Source organism: Kryptolebias marmoratus, linkage group LG1 (genome assembly GCF_001649575.2).
Source record: "Kryptolebias marmoratus isolate JLee-2015 linkage group LG1, ASM164957v2, whole genome shotgun sequence".
Taxonomy (NCBI): Eukaryota; Metazoa; Chordata; class Actinopteri; order Cyprinodontiformes; family Rivulidae; genus Kryptolebias; species Kryptolebias marmoratus.
In genome coordinates this window covers 6,526,618-6,539,085 of record NC_051430.1, presented here as the reverse complement: position 1 = coordinate 6,539,085, position 12,468 = coordinate 6,526,618, and the positions used below count along the sequence as shown (strand labels likewise).

Here is a 12,468-nt window from a genome sequence, read left to right as displayed (position 1 = left end):
AATTTTTAAAAGTTCAAAACAAAGTACCTATTTAATATTAATTACAAATAACTCTTAAGAAGTTAAAAGAAGTACTCTGTGAGAGTTAATATTAAAATCTAACACTGAATTAGTGTTAGTAAGTGTTAAATTATTAACTCCAGGAGATTTGATATTTGACACTTTATAAGAGTTAAATTAACACTTTCTGGTGTGGACCCATATAGACACTTTAAAAGTGTTGAAATCAAATCTGACAGTGTTAATCTGGGCCTCCTGGATTTGCTGTGCTCCTGCAGACCCTCAGTACCCTTACGTCTTTACAGCCTTGACCTGTTAGCACTCCTTCTAGAGAGTGCTAATTGACACGTTCTTTTCTTTTCTTTTTTTTAATTAAAGCCGCTTTTATTCCTGTGCAGTTACAGCTTTGTTGAAGTTTGCTCCTTCTAAATTTCGCCCCTTTGACGTTTGCTGTGGGTCAGCAGGTTTTAGAGCACTATCAACCAGCCTGAGGTGCTACAAGTCAAAATGTGAGAACCTGCTTTTCTTTGCTCATTCCACTGAGCGAGGTTGTCAGAGATTTTTATTTTTTAATTTTTGTAAAGCTACAAGTGCTAATCAAACCAGGCAGCTAACTGACGAAGATCACATTTTGGATAAAATATTGATTGATTCTGAAAACTTGTTTTAGTGAAAGCAGACATGGTTGTGCAGAACAAAAACCTGTGATATGAGCTCTGCATATCCAACACTACAGTGGTGAGTTCTACTGTTCTCCATGGCAAAAAAACAAACTTATTTCCTAAAATAGGATTTTCTTTTAAAAGCCTTGTTGAGTACATACATAAGCATCTATAACCCTCACTGTAAATCTGTGTTTTTAATCTGTGATTAACAGGTTGATACTAAATTAGCAAATCTGACCTAAGAGCCCAGCTACAATGTAAGAAATCCGTCAGAACATGGATGGCTTTTGCAGGGTCATAGCAAAGTCCTCAGGTACGTAAAAAGGATGCAGTGGACTTCCCATTACAAGAGATAAGAACATGGTCTGTCCAAAATGGTTCTGAGCATGCAGAAGACTTCTGTAGCAATGAAGAGGTGGTTTATCACTATGCTAGGAGAGAAAAGCACCAGGTTGAAAGAAGCAAAATGGAAAAGCAAAAGTTTTTTTAAAGAAAAAAAACATGAGACAACAGGAAGTATAAAGAAACTAAAAAAATAGGTGCATACGAAGACAGTCCAGAAAGCAAAGAGGTGTGTCCTCTCACACACCTCTCTGCTGTCTTACATAAGAGCTCACTTCTCTAAGTGTCTGTAGTTAATGATGAAAACAGCGCTAATGTGACTGATGCCAGACCCCCCCCACACACACACACACACACACACACACACCTGAAGCGCACCAAGGCCAGCGATGAGCCTCATGGGAAACATGAGGTTGATGATGATTTGATAACAGATCATCAAATTGATTTATTGTGTCTAACAGAAACCTGGCTACAACAGGAGGATTCTGTTGGTATTAATGAATCCACTCCTGGTAATTATCTAAACTTTCATGTTCCTGGAACAACAGGTCGAGGTGGAGCTGCTATTTTTTAGTCAGGATTATTGATGAATGCTAAACCAATTATCAGTATTAATTTTTATTTTGATATTTTCCTGTCCTTAGACAATGGACTTGTGTCCATACTTGTCCTGTTAGATCTCAGTGCTGCATTTGATACAACTGATCACAATATTCTATTAGAGAGGCTTGAACATAATATTAGGATTACAGGAACAGTTCTAAAATGGTTAAAATCATATTTATATGATAGATTCCAGTTTGTTCATGTTAAGAATGAGTAATTAGACATGGGGTTCCTCAGGATTCAGTGCATGTACCAATACTCTTTACTTTATTTGCGCTTCTATTAGGTCAAATTGTTAGACAGCACAGGAAAATTTTCATTGTTAAGCTGATGATGCCCAGTTATATTTTTCCATGAAACTTGTTCTCCTAAACCCTATCAAGTCAATGCAGATCCTGGATCTGGTTCTGCTGGAGGTTTCTAAAGGGGACTCGTTCCTTTTCCACTCTCCTATGTGCTGCTCAGGATGGGAGATTGCGACAAAGTGAAAATTCAACACAACCTGCTGTATGGTGTACATTTTAGGACATCCTCGGGTGTAAAAAAAGGAGTCGGTTATCAGATAAAGTGTTCAAGAGAGAACCCTTCTGCAGGTGGCATTGTTGTCAGGATTTTTTTTTTCCCAACTTTTTTATCAACTTATCAACTTTTTTTTACAAACACAAATAGAAAGCAAACTGATATCAGCACAAACAAACAATTTTCCACAAAGAAAATGTGTGTTTGACACAATTTCCATAAAGACTCTGCATCACCAAACATTTTTTAATCTCTCTCTTTTTAATTTCTTTAATAGATAACTCAATTTTATATATTATTTATGTTTTATAATAGATCTCTAATTACACCTTTAAAGTCAAATGGATTAAAAATGTTTAGAGATGCCAGAATCTTTATGGAGTTGTATTCCACAGAGCACATTTAAGATGGTAGGGGGTTTAAAATTCTTGCAACTTCATTGTCATTAAACTGCCAACTGCCAGTGAAACTCTCAGAGTTTTATCAATAGGTGTCAGTCTTATAGAAATTGTGTCAAACACACATTTTCTCTTTGAAATATTGTTTGTGTTTGTGCTGATATCAGTTTGCTTTCTTTTTGGGTTTGTAACAATGACGATAAAAAAAGTTGGGAAAAAAAATCCTGACAACAGCGCCACCTGCAGAAAGATTCTTTCTAAGAATCTTTTTTCTGTTATCTGAGGATGTCCTAAGATGTGCACCGTACTGCTGGCTTCCTTAGATAAATAACCTCTACTAATTGGTATTTTCTAATGTATGTGAATATTTATGTACAGCGCCCTGAGACGACTTGTTGAATTGCGATTTGGCACTATATAAATAAACTGAACTGAACTAAATAAGGAAGCATAAGAAAAACTTGAAGCACTCCAAGAGAACAATCCTCTGCCAAGGCTGTAGGGTCACTGTCTACTTGGAATCCTTTAAAAAATTCCTAAATCCAAATGGTGAGCCACCAAAATCTAATTACTTGTTCCTTGTAGCATGTTTGATATTTCCTGAAAACTTTCATGAAAACCTGTTCACAACTTTTAGTCTAATCTTGTGCACAGACAGGAGATCCTGAGTGGATCACAGAGGAGCGTGGTGGCTGGTATTCATGATTTGGAGTCGGCACACACCAGCGTGATTTGATCGTGAGAATTTGAAGCAGGAATGGCCAAGCTGGTCTGAAGATCAGGTGTGATACCTGTGCTAACATGTTATGATCTTTTAGTGCAAGGGTGTCAAACTCCAGGCCTCAAGGGCCACTGTCCTGGGAGTTTTAGGTTTTTCTGCTCCAACAGACCAGATTCAAATGGTTTACTTACCTCCTCACCAAATCATCAAGTTCTCCAGGAGCATGGCAACAAGTCATTCATTTATACCATGTGTTTTAAAGCAAGAGCACATCTAAAACATGTAGGAGAGCAGTCCCCTGAGAAACAGATTTTGACACCATTGTTTTAGTGCAAAGCTGCATTCTGACGCAGCCTAAGTAGGTACACTATAGAGCGTGGTGAGGGCAAAGGAGATGGAAAATATCAGAGGAAATCTATTTGGTTAGTATAAGATTGTAGCAGCATCATGATCCCCCTCATACTATAAGTTTTCCGAATTTGCTGCAATTCAGTCATGTGCTAACAGGATGGGAAGGTTGTGGAGAGAGTAGCAAAGTCATAATCCAACATAAAGGCGGTCTTACAGAAAAAATATGACTTCTACATAAAACAGAACCTTCACGTTCATAATTACTTACCATATTGAAGCACCTAACAAACAGTTGTTTGTTGAAATAAATGTAATCCATCTTGGGTCACAGAGTATGTTTCGAACCTGGCTTATCTTTCTCTGCATGTGTCTTTTATGTTTAAACAGCGGCCACAGTGTCAACGTTTCACAACCATGATGTGACATAGGTTTACCACTTGTCATGTCACAATACATAAATCCGTCTTTTCCATTTCCATGTAGGAAAGGGAGAGTTGACTCATGTCCAAACAGACACGGGGAGAACATAACAGGAGGGTACTTCCCCCTAGTGATGATAGGTTTGGACAATAAGGCTGAGTGACTATCACTCAGCCACATCGGGATCACTTTTTTAACAAATATTTAAAGTGTGTATGTGTGTGTGTGTGTGTGTGTGGGGGGGGGGTTAAGAAGTCCTGTGAATATGGTGACAACAATTTTACATTTGTGTAATTTATTGTATGTGAAGATTTAAAGACTAAGTGATCTGAAGAAGATAATCCATCAATCCATCAAATTGAGATGATTGAAAATATTTTTGTTCATTCAGACCTCATGTGGAGAAAAATGTTCCATATTGATTTAAGAAACACTGGTGGTGCTGGCATGGGTGTCTGATCGTGTTATAAAATGGAGGAACACAGTCTGGAATGATTAATGTGATTGGTTGGGGAAATGACAAAGAAAAAAGACAAAGCATAGTTTTAAAACTTCATTTTTTTCCCTCATTTCTACAGCTGAAGAGAGAGCTCTGGCTGTGGACTTGCAGCTGAACGCTGGCAGACTAGCAAACAGTGTTGCAAAAATGTTGAGTCAGGAAAGTAGCTACTGGCTGTCCTAAAAGTCGCCAGAAGTTGCTAAATGACATCATCACCTAATTTGCATAATTGGCCAAAAAGAAATAACGTCGTGGGAGAGACAAAAACAAAGTAAAAGAGCAGTCTTAATACGTTTATAACTACAAATGAGCTTTTTTCTGTCGATTCTTTAATGTGTTTACTGTCACAATTCCAACCCTCCTCTTTTATCCAGGCTTGGGACCAGGAAAAGTGACCCAAAAGAAACACTAAAAGTGATTTCAGTGCAGTGATTTAGTTTATAGAGAAAATCTTACATGCATATGAGTGGTATGAGTAATTAGTCAGCAGTGGCCTCGCACATGCGTGATTCATTAGCAGTCCGGCTGCGGTGGGCCAAATCTCTTTGGGTTCTCCTGCAGCTGGAGGGACGCTGCAGGAGGACTGAGCCACCTGTGAGAACTTTGAGACGGAGGAGGGGCTCACAGCAACACCCGCTGCTCATTGGAAAGGACGATAATTGATTTCACGACAGTCTCCAAAAGTCTCTAATAACACCAGAAATAGTCACTAGTCGCATTTTTGAAAAAAAAAATTGTTGCTGGGAGGGTCTGAAAACTCAGTAAATATAGCATCAAAGTTGCTAAGTTTGCCAACAACTACACCCTGCTAGCGACTCGAGCTAGCCGCTACCGGTGTAACTGAACCAACTCAAAGCTGAGGGGCAGGGGTGTAGATTGTGGTGATTTTTCTATAATACTCTTTTTTTTCATTTTGTTACTAAGAAAGTAAATTTAGAATCAATAAACACGGCATACTTGTTGCTGGGAGTGATGACGTGTTTTTTTAAGTGTGAAAATGGGGGAGCAGCTGCTCCACCTGCTCCGCCAAGAGGGCACCTATTGGTACTGGTGTGCTCGTGCTCAGATTATACATTATCAGGGGTTCTAATTTAGATCTACAGATGTGATTATTTGTTCCTATTATTGTAAGGGTGTTCCTTTTTGGAAACATTCTTACAAAGTGTATTTTTAAAAAAAACAGAAGCGTGTGCTATACCTTTCCAACGAGTTTCCCCTTGCGGTTCATGCAGAGATAACGCCCACTTTCTGCACCTTTTATCCTCACTCGACTACCGAAGGTGTCCGTCTCAACAAACAGGCGAGCTGCAAGAAAGGGGACAAAGGATCAGCGAGTTGATGAGAGAAAACAAGACATACGTTTTAGACTAGATTTATTCATGAATGTCTTTTTCAGAACCAAGTCAGGCTACAACACCATATCTGCTTTTATCCTAAAAGGTGAAAATCAGATTTTATCCTTCCTTTTACATATCCAAATGACAAAGAAATTCATCAGAAAGTTGACATATAGACCTTTTTCTTGTAAATATGATGACTTTTTACTCTTCACTTTTTTTTAGTTAAGTCACCAAGCAGTTTAGACTTGTGTCACATTGTCTAATAAAAGTATTTACAAAATAAATTTGCTGGGTGTTATAATAACATTCAAGGAGCTAAATTACAATGTTGTTACAGACTGTATGATTAAAACTTTATAAGATGTACTATGTCTACCGCAAATGATCAACAAAGGAATTATCCTCCTAACTACCACTAAAAAAATATTGTCCAATCACATTTTTTTTTTAATTCCCTAATCTTTGTAAGGTAATTATCCTCACCCTTCACATTTGGTGTCATTGGAAAGCCCTAAATGTCCTCTGTAGATAACAAAAAGAGTTAATTCACCAGTGTGCAGTGGATGGGAGATATTAAAGGTTTACAAATGTCCTCCACGAAGGACAAATTTGAACTAATAGTCAGAAGCACATCAGGCAGTGGCATTTTTTTTTTCTCAAAATAGTCTCAGAGTTATGGTGGAAGTCCTGAACCCGTCTCAGTTTAGTTTCCATAAATTATAGAGCGCTAAAACTGTATTTTGACTCCTCCCAAAAAATCTCAGGCTAAAGTCCCGAACAAAGCGACCCGAGTTAGGTATGATTTGGGTGGAGGTAGGCAATGAAATGATGTGCATGGACTCGAATACAGTTTTGCAAGCTATGTGCACAAAAATACCTGCAAAGTACGACAACATGGCTCGCTGGTCCCAAATTGGTCCCAAATTCAGTGAGACTGCCACTGAAGATTTGTACATTTTCGCCAGCTAGTCTCCAGGTGAGATACAACCTGTAGCAATGCAGTCTGGAAGCATTTATTGCTTGTTTGTTTATTTGTCAGATCACTGCAAAGTAGGCTTTTGTTTTTATATGCTACTGTTTAGTCGACTGTTTTCAATGCGAATTAGCCTCTCTTGAAAGTCCCCCATATGCAACAAAACATTAAAGTGCTGTATTAGAAGCTGAATAAACATTCTCAATTGATTTTATCCTCTACCTAATTGTGGCCAGTGGCCATTACAACAGCTTTGTGAATTGGAGCTGCAGAGACAAAGGGCTTTGTGCTAATCAGACAGTAATTCGCCAGACGACAGCTTCATGGATACAGCAGGAAGGCTAAATTAGCATACAGTCCATGAAAGCAGCCCACAGAAAGTGGGATGGACTGGCTGCGAGGTGAGACTGCTAGTTGTGCCTGAGGATGTCAGCCCTCCAGCGGGGGCAACGGGGGCTTTGTGCCCCTGCAGTCGGCGACCACAAAGCTGAAAAACTTTCCTTTGAATTCCACCAAAGGATACTTCAGCTGCTATTGTGCTGCTGTTGTGGTTCGGTGCACACAAAGCCACAAAAACATGCCAAAGATTTGTACTTAAACCATAATGTGTTATGCTGTGTTACTGCTACTCCCAGATTCTTGTCTCACTACACACACACACACACACAGGTCGAAGTTGAACAAAATAAATTATTATAATGCAGGGAAACCAATGTCCCTATATGAGCAAAAGATCTAAACTTTCTATTGATTTTTGCTGATTTTATTTTTTATTCATTAGACTGCACAAGTTAATTTTATTTAGCCCTCTTTTCTTTGATGTGGTATTTTACTGCAGTTTAGTTCACCTATGTTGATTTAATATTTAAAAATCTGTAAATCACTTTGGCCAAGAAAGGCTGTTTTAAAAATGTGCCACACAAATAAACTTTGATTTATTGATCTAAAACTGAATATGAACAAAATGGTGTACATAGGCTGTTGGATGCACAGTTTTTACCTCCCAATTATTCCCAGCATTCTGGACACAGATTCCTTTGATTTGAACACCCAAACCAAATGAATTCCCTGTGATTTGATTTTACATGACAGAACTTTAAAAGCTATTTCATATCAGTCCACTTTTATGCAACACGAGAAAATAAAAGCACATTTCAGAGTTAAAGGTATGCAGCTCGAACTAAAAATTATGGCATTTATTTATGTATTGTTTTGTTGTTGTTTTTTGTCCCTTCTGCATTTTTAAGTTCTTTTTGACAGGAATTAGATGTCTGAAGGGCTCTGGCTGAGCTCTCACCGTACAGGTCTCCATCCTCGGCGGTGGCGGTGACTCTTTTGCCTTGAATCTGGACGTGTTTCCCGCTGGTGCGGCTGTAGAGCTGGTAGACCCGGACCTGCCTGCGGCTCAGCTGGTCCGTCACTGCGCCCTGCGTCCTCACATACTGGTTAAAATTAGGAGACGGGTGATTCTCCCCCTTTTTTATGCAAAGGGAAAAATAAAATACATAACTGCGCGTTTCTCTCTCTAATCTGGGATAAATGCACGTTTTGCTGACTTCACAGGCAGCCTATATAATGGGCCCCTCACGAGAATGTTGCGGCTCCATTATATAATGGCATCCAGGGAGGATGAGGGCAACTTTTTTTTTTAAACTATTTTTTATTTATTTAAAGGTAATGTTTTCTTACCTGAATGTGGTAGCACAGCACAAAAAAATGAAAAGATCTGCAGAGGCAACAATAAACACATGAGTGCAGGGGAAGGGACTTTCTGTGGGGGGCAATGTGTCACAGTCGGTCCACTTACATATAAAAACTGCGAGGGTTTATTCCATACATTCTCCTCTTTGCTTCATCCGATCAGCAGAGGCAGATAAAGGCCACAAGGGTGGACAGAGCTGCACCTCTGATGTCCATCCACAGCAGCCCAGGCTCCTTGCGGGGGAGTCAGAACTCACACAGACTAAAATCCTGATCCTGGTCCTTAGTAGCTCCAAGAGGCAGCACGTGAGAAGCGAGCGCATCCATTACAGGAAGCCTCGGAGGTCTGTCTGTCTTCGCATCACTGTCAGGGATTCATTCCAGGTTTGAAAAAAAAAAAACACGCTCTGCCACGCCGTGATCCTGCTGCTCACTGGTTAAATGTGACAAAAGTCCCTCCCTGAACTCCTACTCGAAGGCGGCTCAACGCAGCGAAAAAAAAGATCATATAGGGAGACTAACACGTGCAAATAGAAAAAATTAAATCCACATATTTTTCCCCAGATCAGAACCATAAACATCAAACTGTTTGCCCAGTTTTTCCAAAAGTCTGTTTTGATCTTTACTTTTAAGGAAAGACGCTGTGGGATAATTGGGTGCTACCCCCCCACCCCACACACACACACACACACACACACCCCACACACACCATTACCACACTCCTTTTGTCTTTTTGAAGGTCACACTTCCAGCTCATAAAAACACCCATCTCCAAACTAAAGAAGGCTATAGGCATGTAAAAGTGGAAAGACAATTGTAAATGGCCTTATGTTTGATCTAATGTGATCTGATGTGCTCTGTTAGCGCCTAAAAGGTGTGTTGGTGGTGAAGACTCCCAGCTACTACCACACTAAATTGTAGCTGAATATCTGTGAAATTGACTGAGTTGCAGTCATGCAAATTTGTCACTCAATGTGTTGCATTTGAAGTAGTTGCTGTAGCTTAATCTCAGCTCCTACCACGCAAAACTGAAGCTTTATATCTGTAAAATTGACTGAGTTATAGTCATTATTGTGTTTCCTAATATCAGTTAGCTGTGGCAGCCATATTGAATTGGGTTGACTCCAAACGTTAATCAGTTGTAAATGTACATCCAGTTACTACTTTCTGAGAGTTTTGATAAAATTTGTCCAGTGGTACATGAGATACTTTGATAACACACAAACAAAAGGCAGTCACCAGCAAAACTGTCTTTTTATTCACTCATAACATACAATCAACATCCCATCTGTGATGAGCTGGACTCCATTTTTCTTCCAGCTTTAAAATGATTCTGTTTTCAGCAGAGAAAACAATGGAGAAGAAGTGGTTTATATATTAGAAATGGGTGTGTATTTACATAGCTGCTTGGTCCAGATGAGGCAGAGTTTGTGAACAACAGTGCAACACGAAGCTTCAAGTGCCTTCACATCTTGCTCTTCTCACGTTCTTTTGACCCCCACCACCACTGCCACCCCTGTCAAGAGCAATAAAATTGTTGAATGCAGGAGTTAGGCAGCAGTGACGTCTCAGCCTGCTTTTAACAGGCTAACAGGACCAGCAGATATGACTCCACTAGTTACCAAGGGTGTAACGGTGTGCCAAAGTCATGGTTTAGTTCATACATTGGTATGACGTCACATTTTAGTATGTGTTCGGGACAATACAAAAAAGAAACAAATGCAATTTATTTATTTATTTATTTTACAAGATAATAACCTACCCAGAAGCAAAGACAGAAAGACAGACATTGCTAGAAGGGAAGCTCTAAGATAGCAGGCCATGTACAGTAATCATACTATAAAATTTGAAGTCACATATTAATGTCTTTTTCGTCCACTCAGAACTGCAAACAGTGTCCTACATGACATGTGTTAAACAAAAAGGGTCTCTCTCTTGGGTCAAAACATATTAAAAAGCAAAACAAAGACCAATGGGTTTTTGCTTTAATTATTTTGACTTTGACTTAATGCAAAATAAAAAGCAACACAGAACCTAATAACATCTCCCAGTGTGAAAATAGAAAAAAAAGGTAAACACTCACATGTAAAGTCTCAGCTGGGAAAACAGTGCATGATATCAGGGATATTAAATAAAAACACAAATGGCACATCTCAAAGTGCTGATTATATGATGCAATTGCTTGCCATACTTGCACCTCTGCCTGTGATCACTCTGTGAACATGGCACTTTTCCATGCAGCTGAATTTAAAACAAATATGCAGCTTTTTAAGCTTTTGCGCATTATTCTGACCCAAACATTTATGTTTGTTTGATGTTGAGTGCTTTAGATTGCACTCTTTCTCTGCTTCTTTTTTTGTTGTGGCTGTTAATAAAATAAAGTTACCTTAAATGTGCGCCCACTTTAAGATCGGATGGTGACATATTTGTTGTTCTTTAATAAACATTTTGTCAAACGTCTGTACCATAACAGTTCAGTATAGATATACAGTATGTACTGTTACACCCTTTTAGGTAATGTTATGTCTTACTGTACAATGACCTTGGTCCATCATTTTTAGTCACAATTTTAGGATTCATGGTCCAGCAAGTATGTTTGGTTGGTACACTCAATGACATCAAAGACTCATATCAACAGGAAATTTTTATATTCACATTTCAAGCTGTCTTTACTACTGTGCAAACCCATGTAATGAGGATAATTGTGCAATTGTTTGAAAATAAGAGGACCATAACAGTTCATCACTGATTCAAGTGTTTAAATGAAACTATTTTACTAATTTTGGATGGAATATGTTTCACATTAGACTAAATCTTGGGTTCTGTTTTTTTTTGGTCTGTGATGAGCAAAGCTTTGTCACGGTATGTAGACTTTAATTCAACTTTTGCCATCTCTTTCCACATTTTTTCCTCATTTAACTGCCTTCCATATTGTGTCAGCTTCTGGTTAGCTTCACTTCTTGTCTTTGTAGATTTAGTTTTTCTTTTCATTCAATCTTGATTTCTTCTTCCTCTGTCACACCTGCTCTTGGCTCAGCTTTTATTGTTCTTTATCTGGGCCATTGTAGCCCTTGTCTACACCCGCATTTGGGTTCGATTTCAACCATTCAGCTGTGACAGCTATGGGGAAAAAGTATTCCTGGCACCTATAAAATAGATAATATACGTAAGCTCTGTAATATAAAGATCCTGACATTAGCTGTCACAAAATGAAAATCCCTTCAAATTATTAATAAACCTGAACGTTCCTCCAACTGAACTGTGCTGAAATTAATAAATCCTGTTCAGATAAATTAACTGAATGGGAATACATTTAATGATTACATTAACTAACTGTAAATTAAGAATGCACAATTTTGGAACATTGCAATAAAAACCCCTTTGACCTTCGGCTGCAAGAGTTAACGGGGGATAACTCTTTTCTGACTTGATGCTAGGGTTTACTGTGGCAGTATTTATGCATAAGCTGCTGTCATCGCCGGGGAGCTTACAGAGCTTGAGTTATGCTGTGTTGTCAGCAAGGTGTTTAGGTAATGTGATATTGAAAGAAGAGACCATAGGGGTCATAATAAGCAATCTAACTCTTCTATGTTGGCAAATTCCCATACATAAATACCTCCTATGCATTATCACATTAGACACAAGCATAACACTGTTTGTGTTGAATGACAACTTTAATCACATAAAAAATATAAAATGAAGTTTGAAGGTAGAAACCAGCTAATTTAGCATTTAATTAGGTTTATTTTAACCATCCCAAACCTGAAACGGTGAAGTAAAACCTGGCATCAAGACTAGACAAGTGGAACAACAAATGTTTAAAATGCATTTATGGGATCCTATTTTGCAAAGTTGGACAAGTAATTCTGTGATGGACTGGTGACCTGTTCTGAATCTGAACCACCTCTTACCAAATAACTGCTAATAACG

The 12,468-nt window shown here is 38.6% G+C and overlaps 1 protein-coding gene across 2 annotated transcripts in view; it reads right to left on the bottom strand.

Moving 5' to 3' along the window:
• The window catches only part of fgf17 (fibroblast growth factor 17), a 13,385-nt gene extending 4,500 nt beyond the window's left edge, over nt 1-8,885 (bottom strand). The window contains exons 1-4 of one of the 2 annotated variants that reach the window (XM_017433966.3): nt 8,645-8,885; nt 8,527-8,563; nt 8,135-8,312; nt 5,723-5,829 (exon numbers count right to left, since the gene is read on the bottom strand). In XM_017433966.3, the coding sequence (XP_017289455.1) occupies nt 5,723-5,829; nt 8,135-8,312; nt 8,527-8,563; nt 8,645-8,676 (354 nt within the window). In that variant the 5' untranslated portion in view covers nt 8,677-8,885. The remainder of the gene's footprint in view (nt 1-5,722; nt 5,830-8,134; nt 8,313-8,526; nt 8,564-8,644) is intronic. The other variant, XM_017433967.3, reaches the window with a different exon arrangement.
• Nucleotides 8,886-12,468: the final 3,583 nt, after the last annotated feature.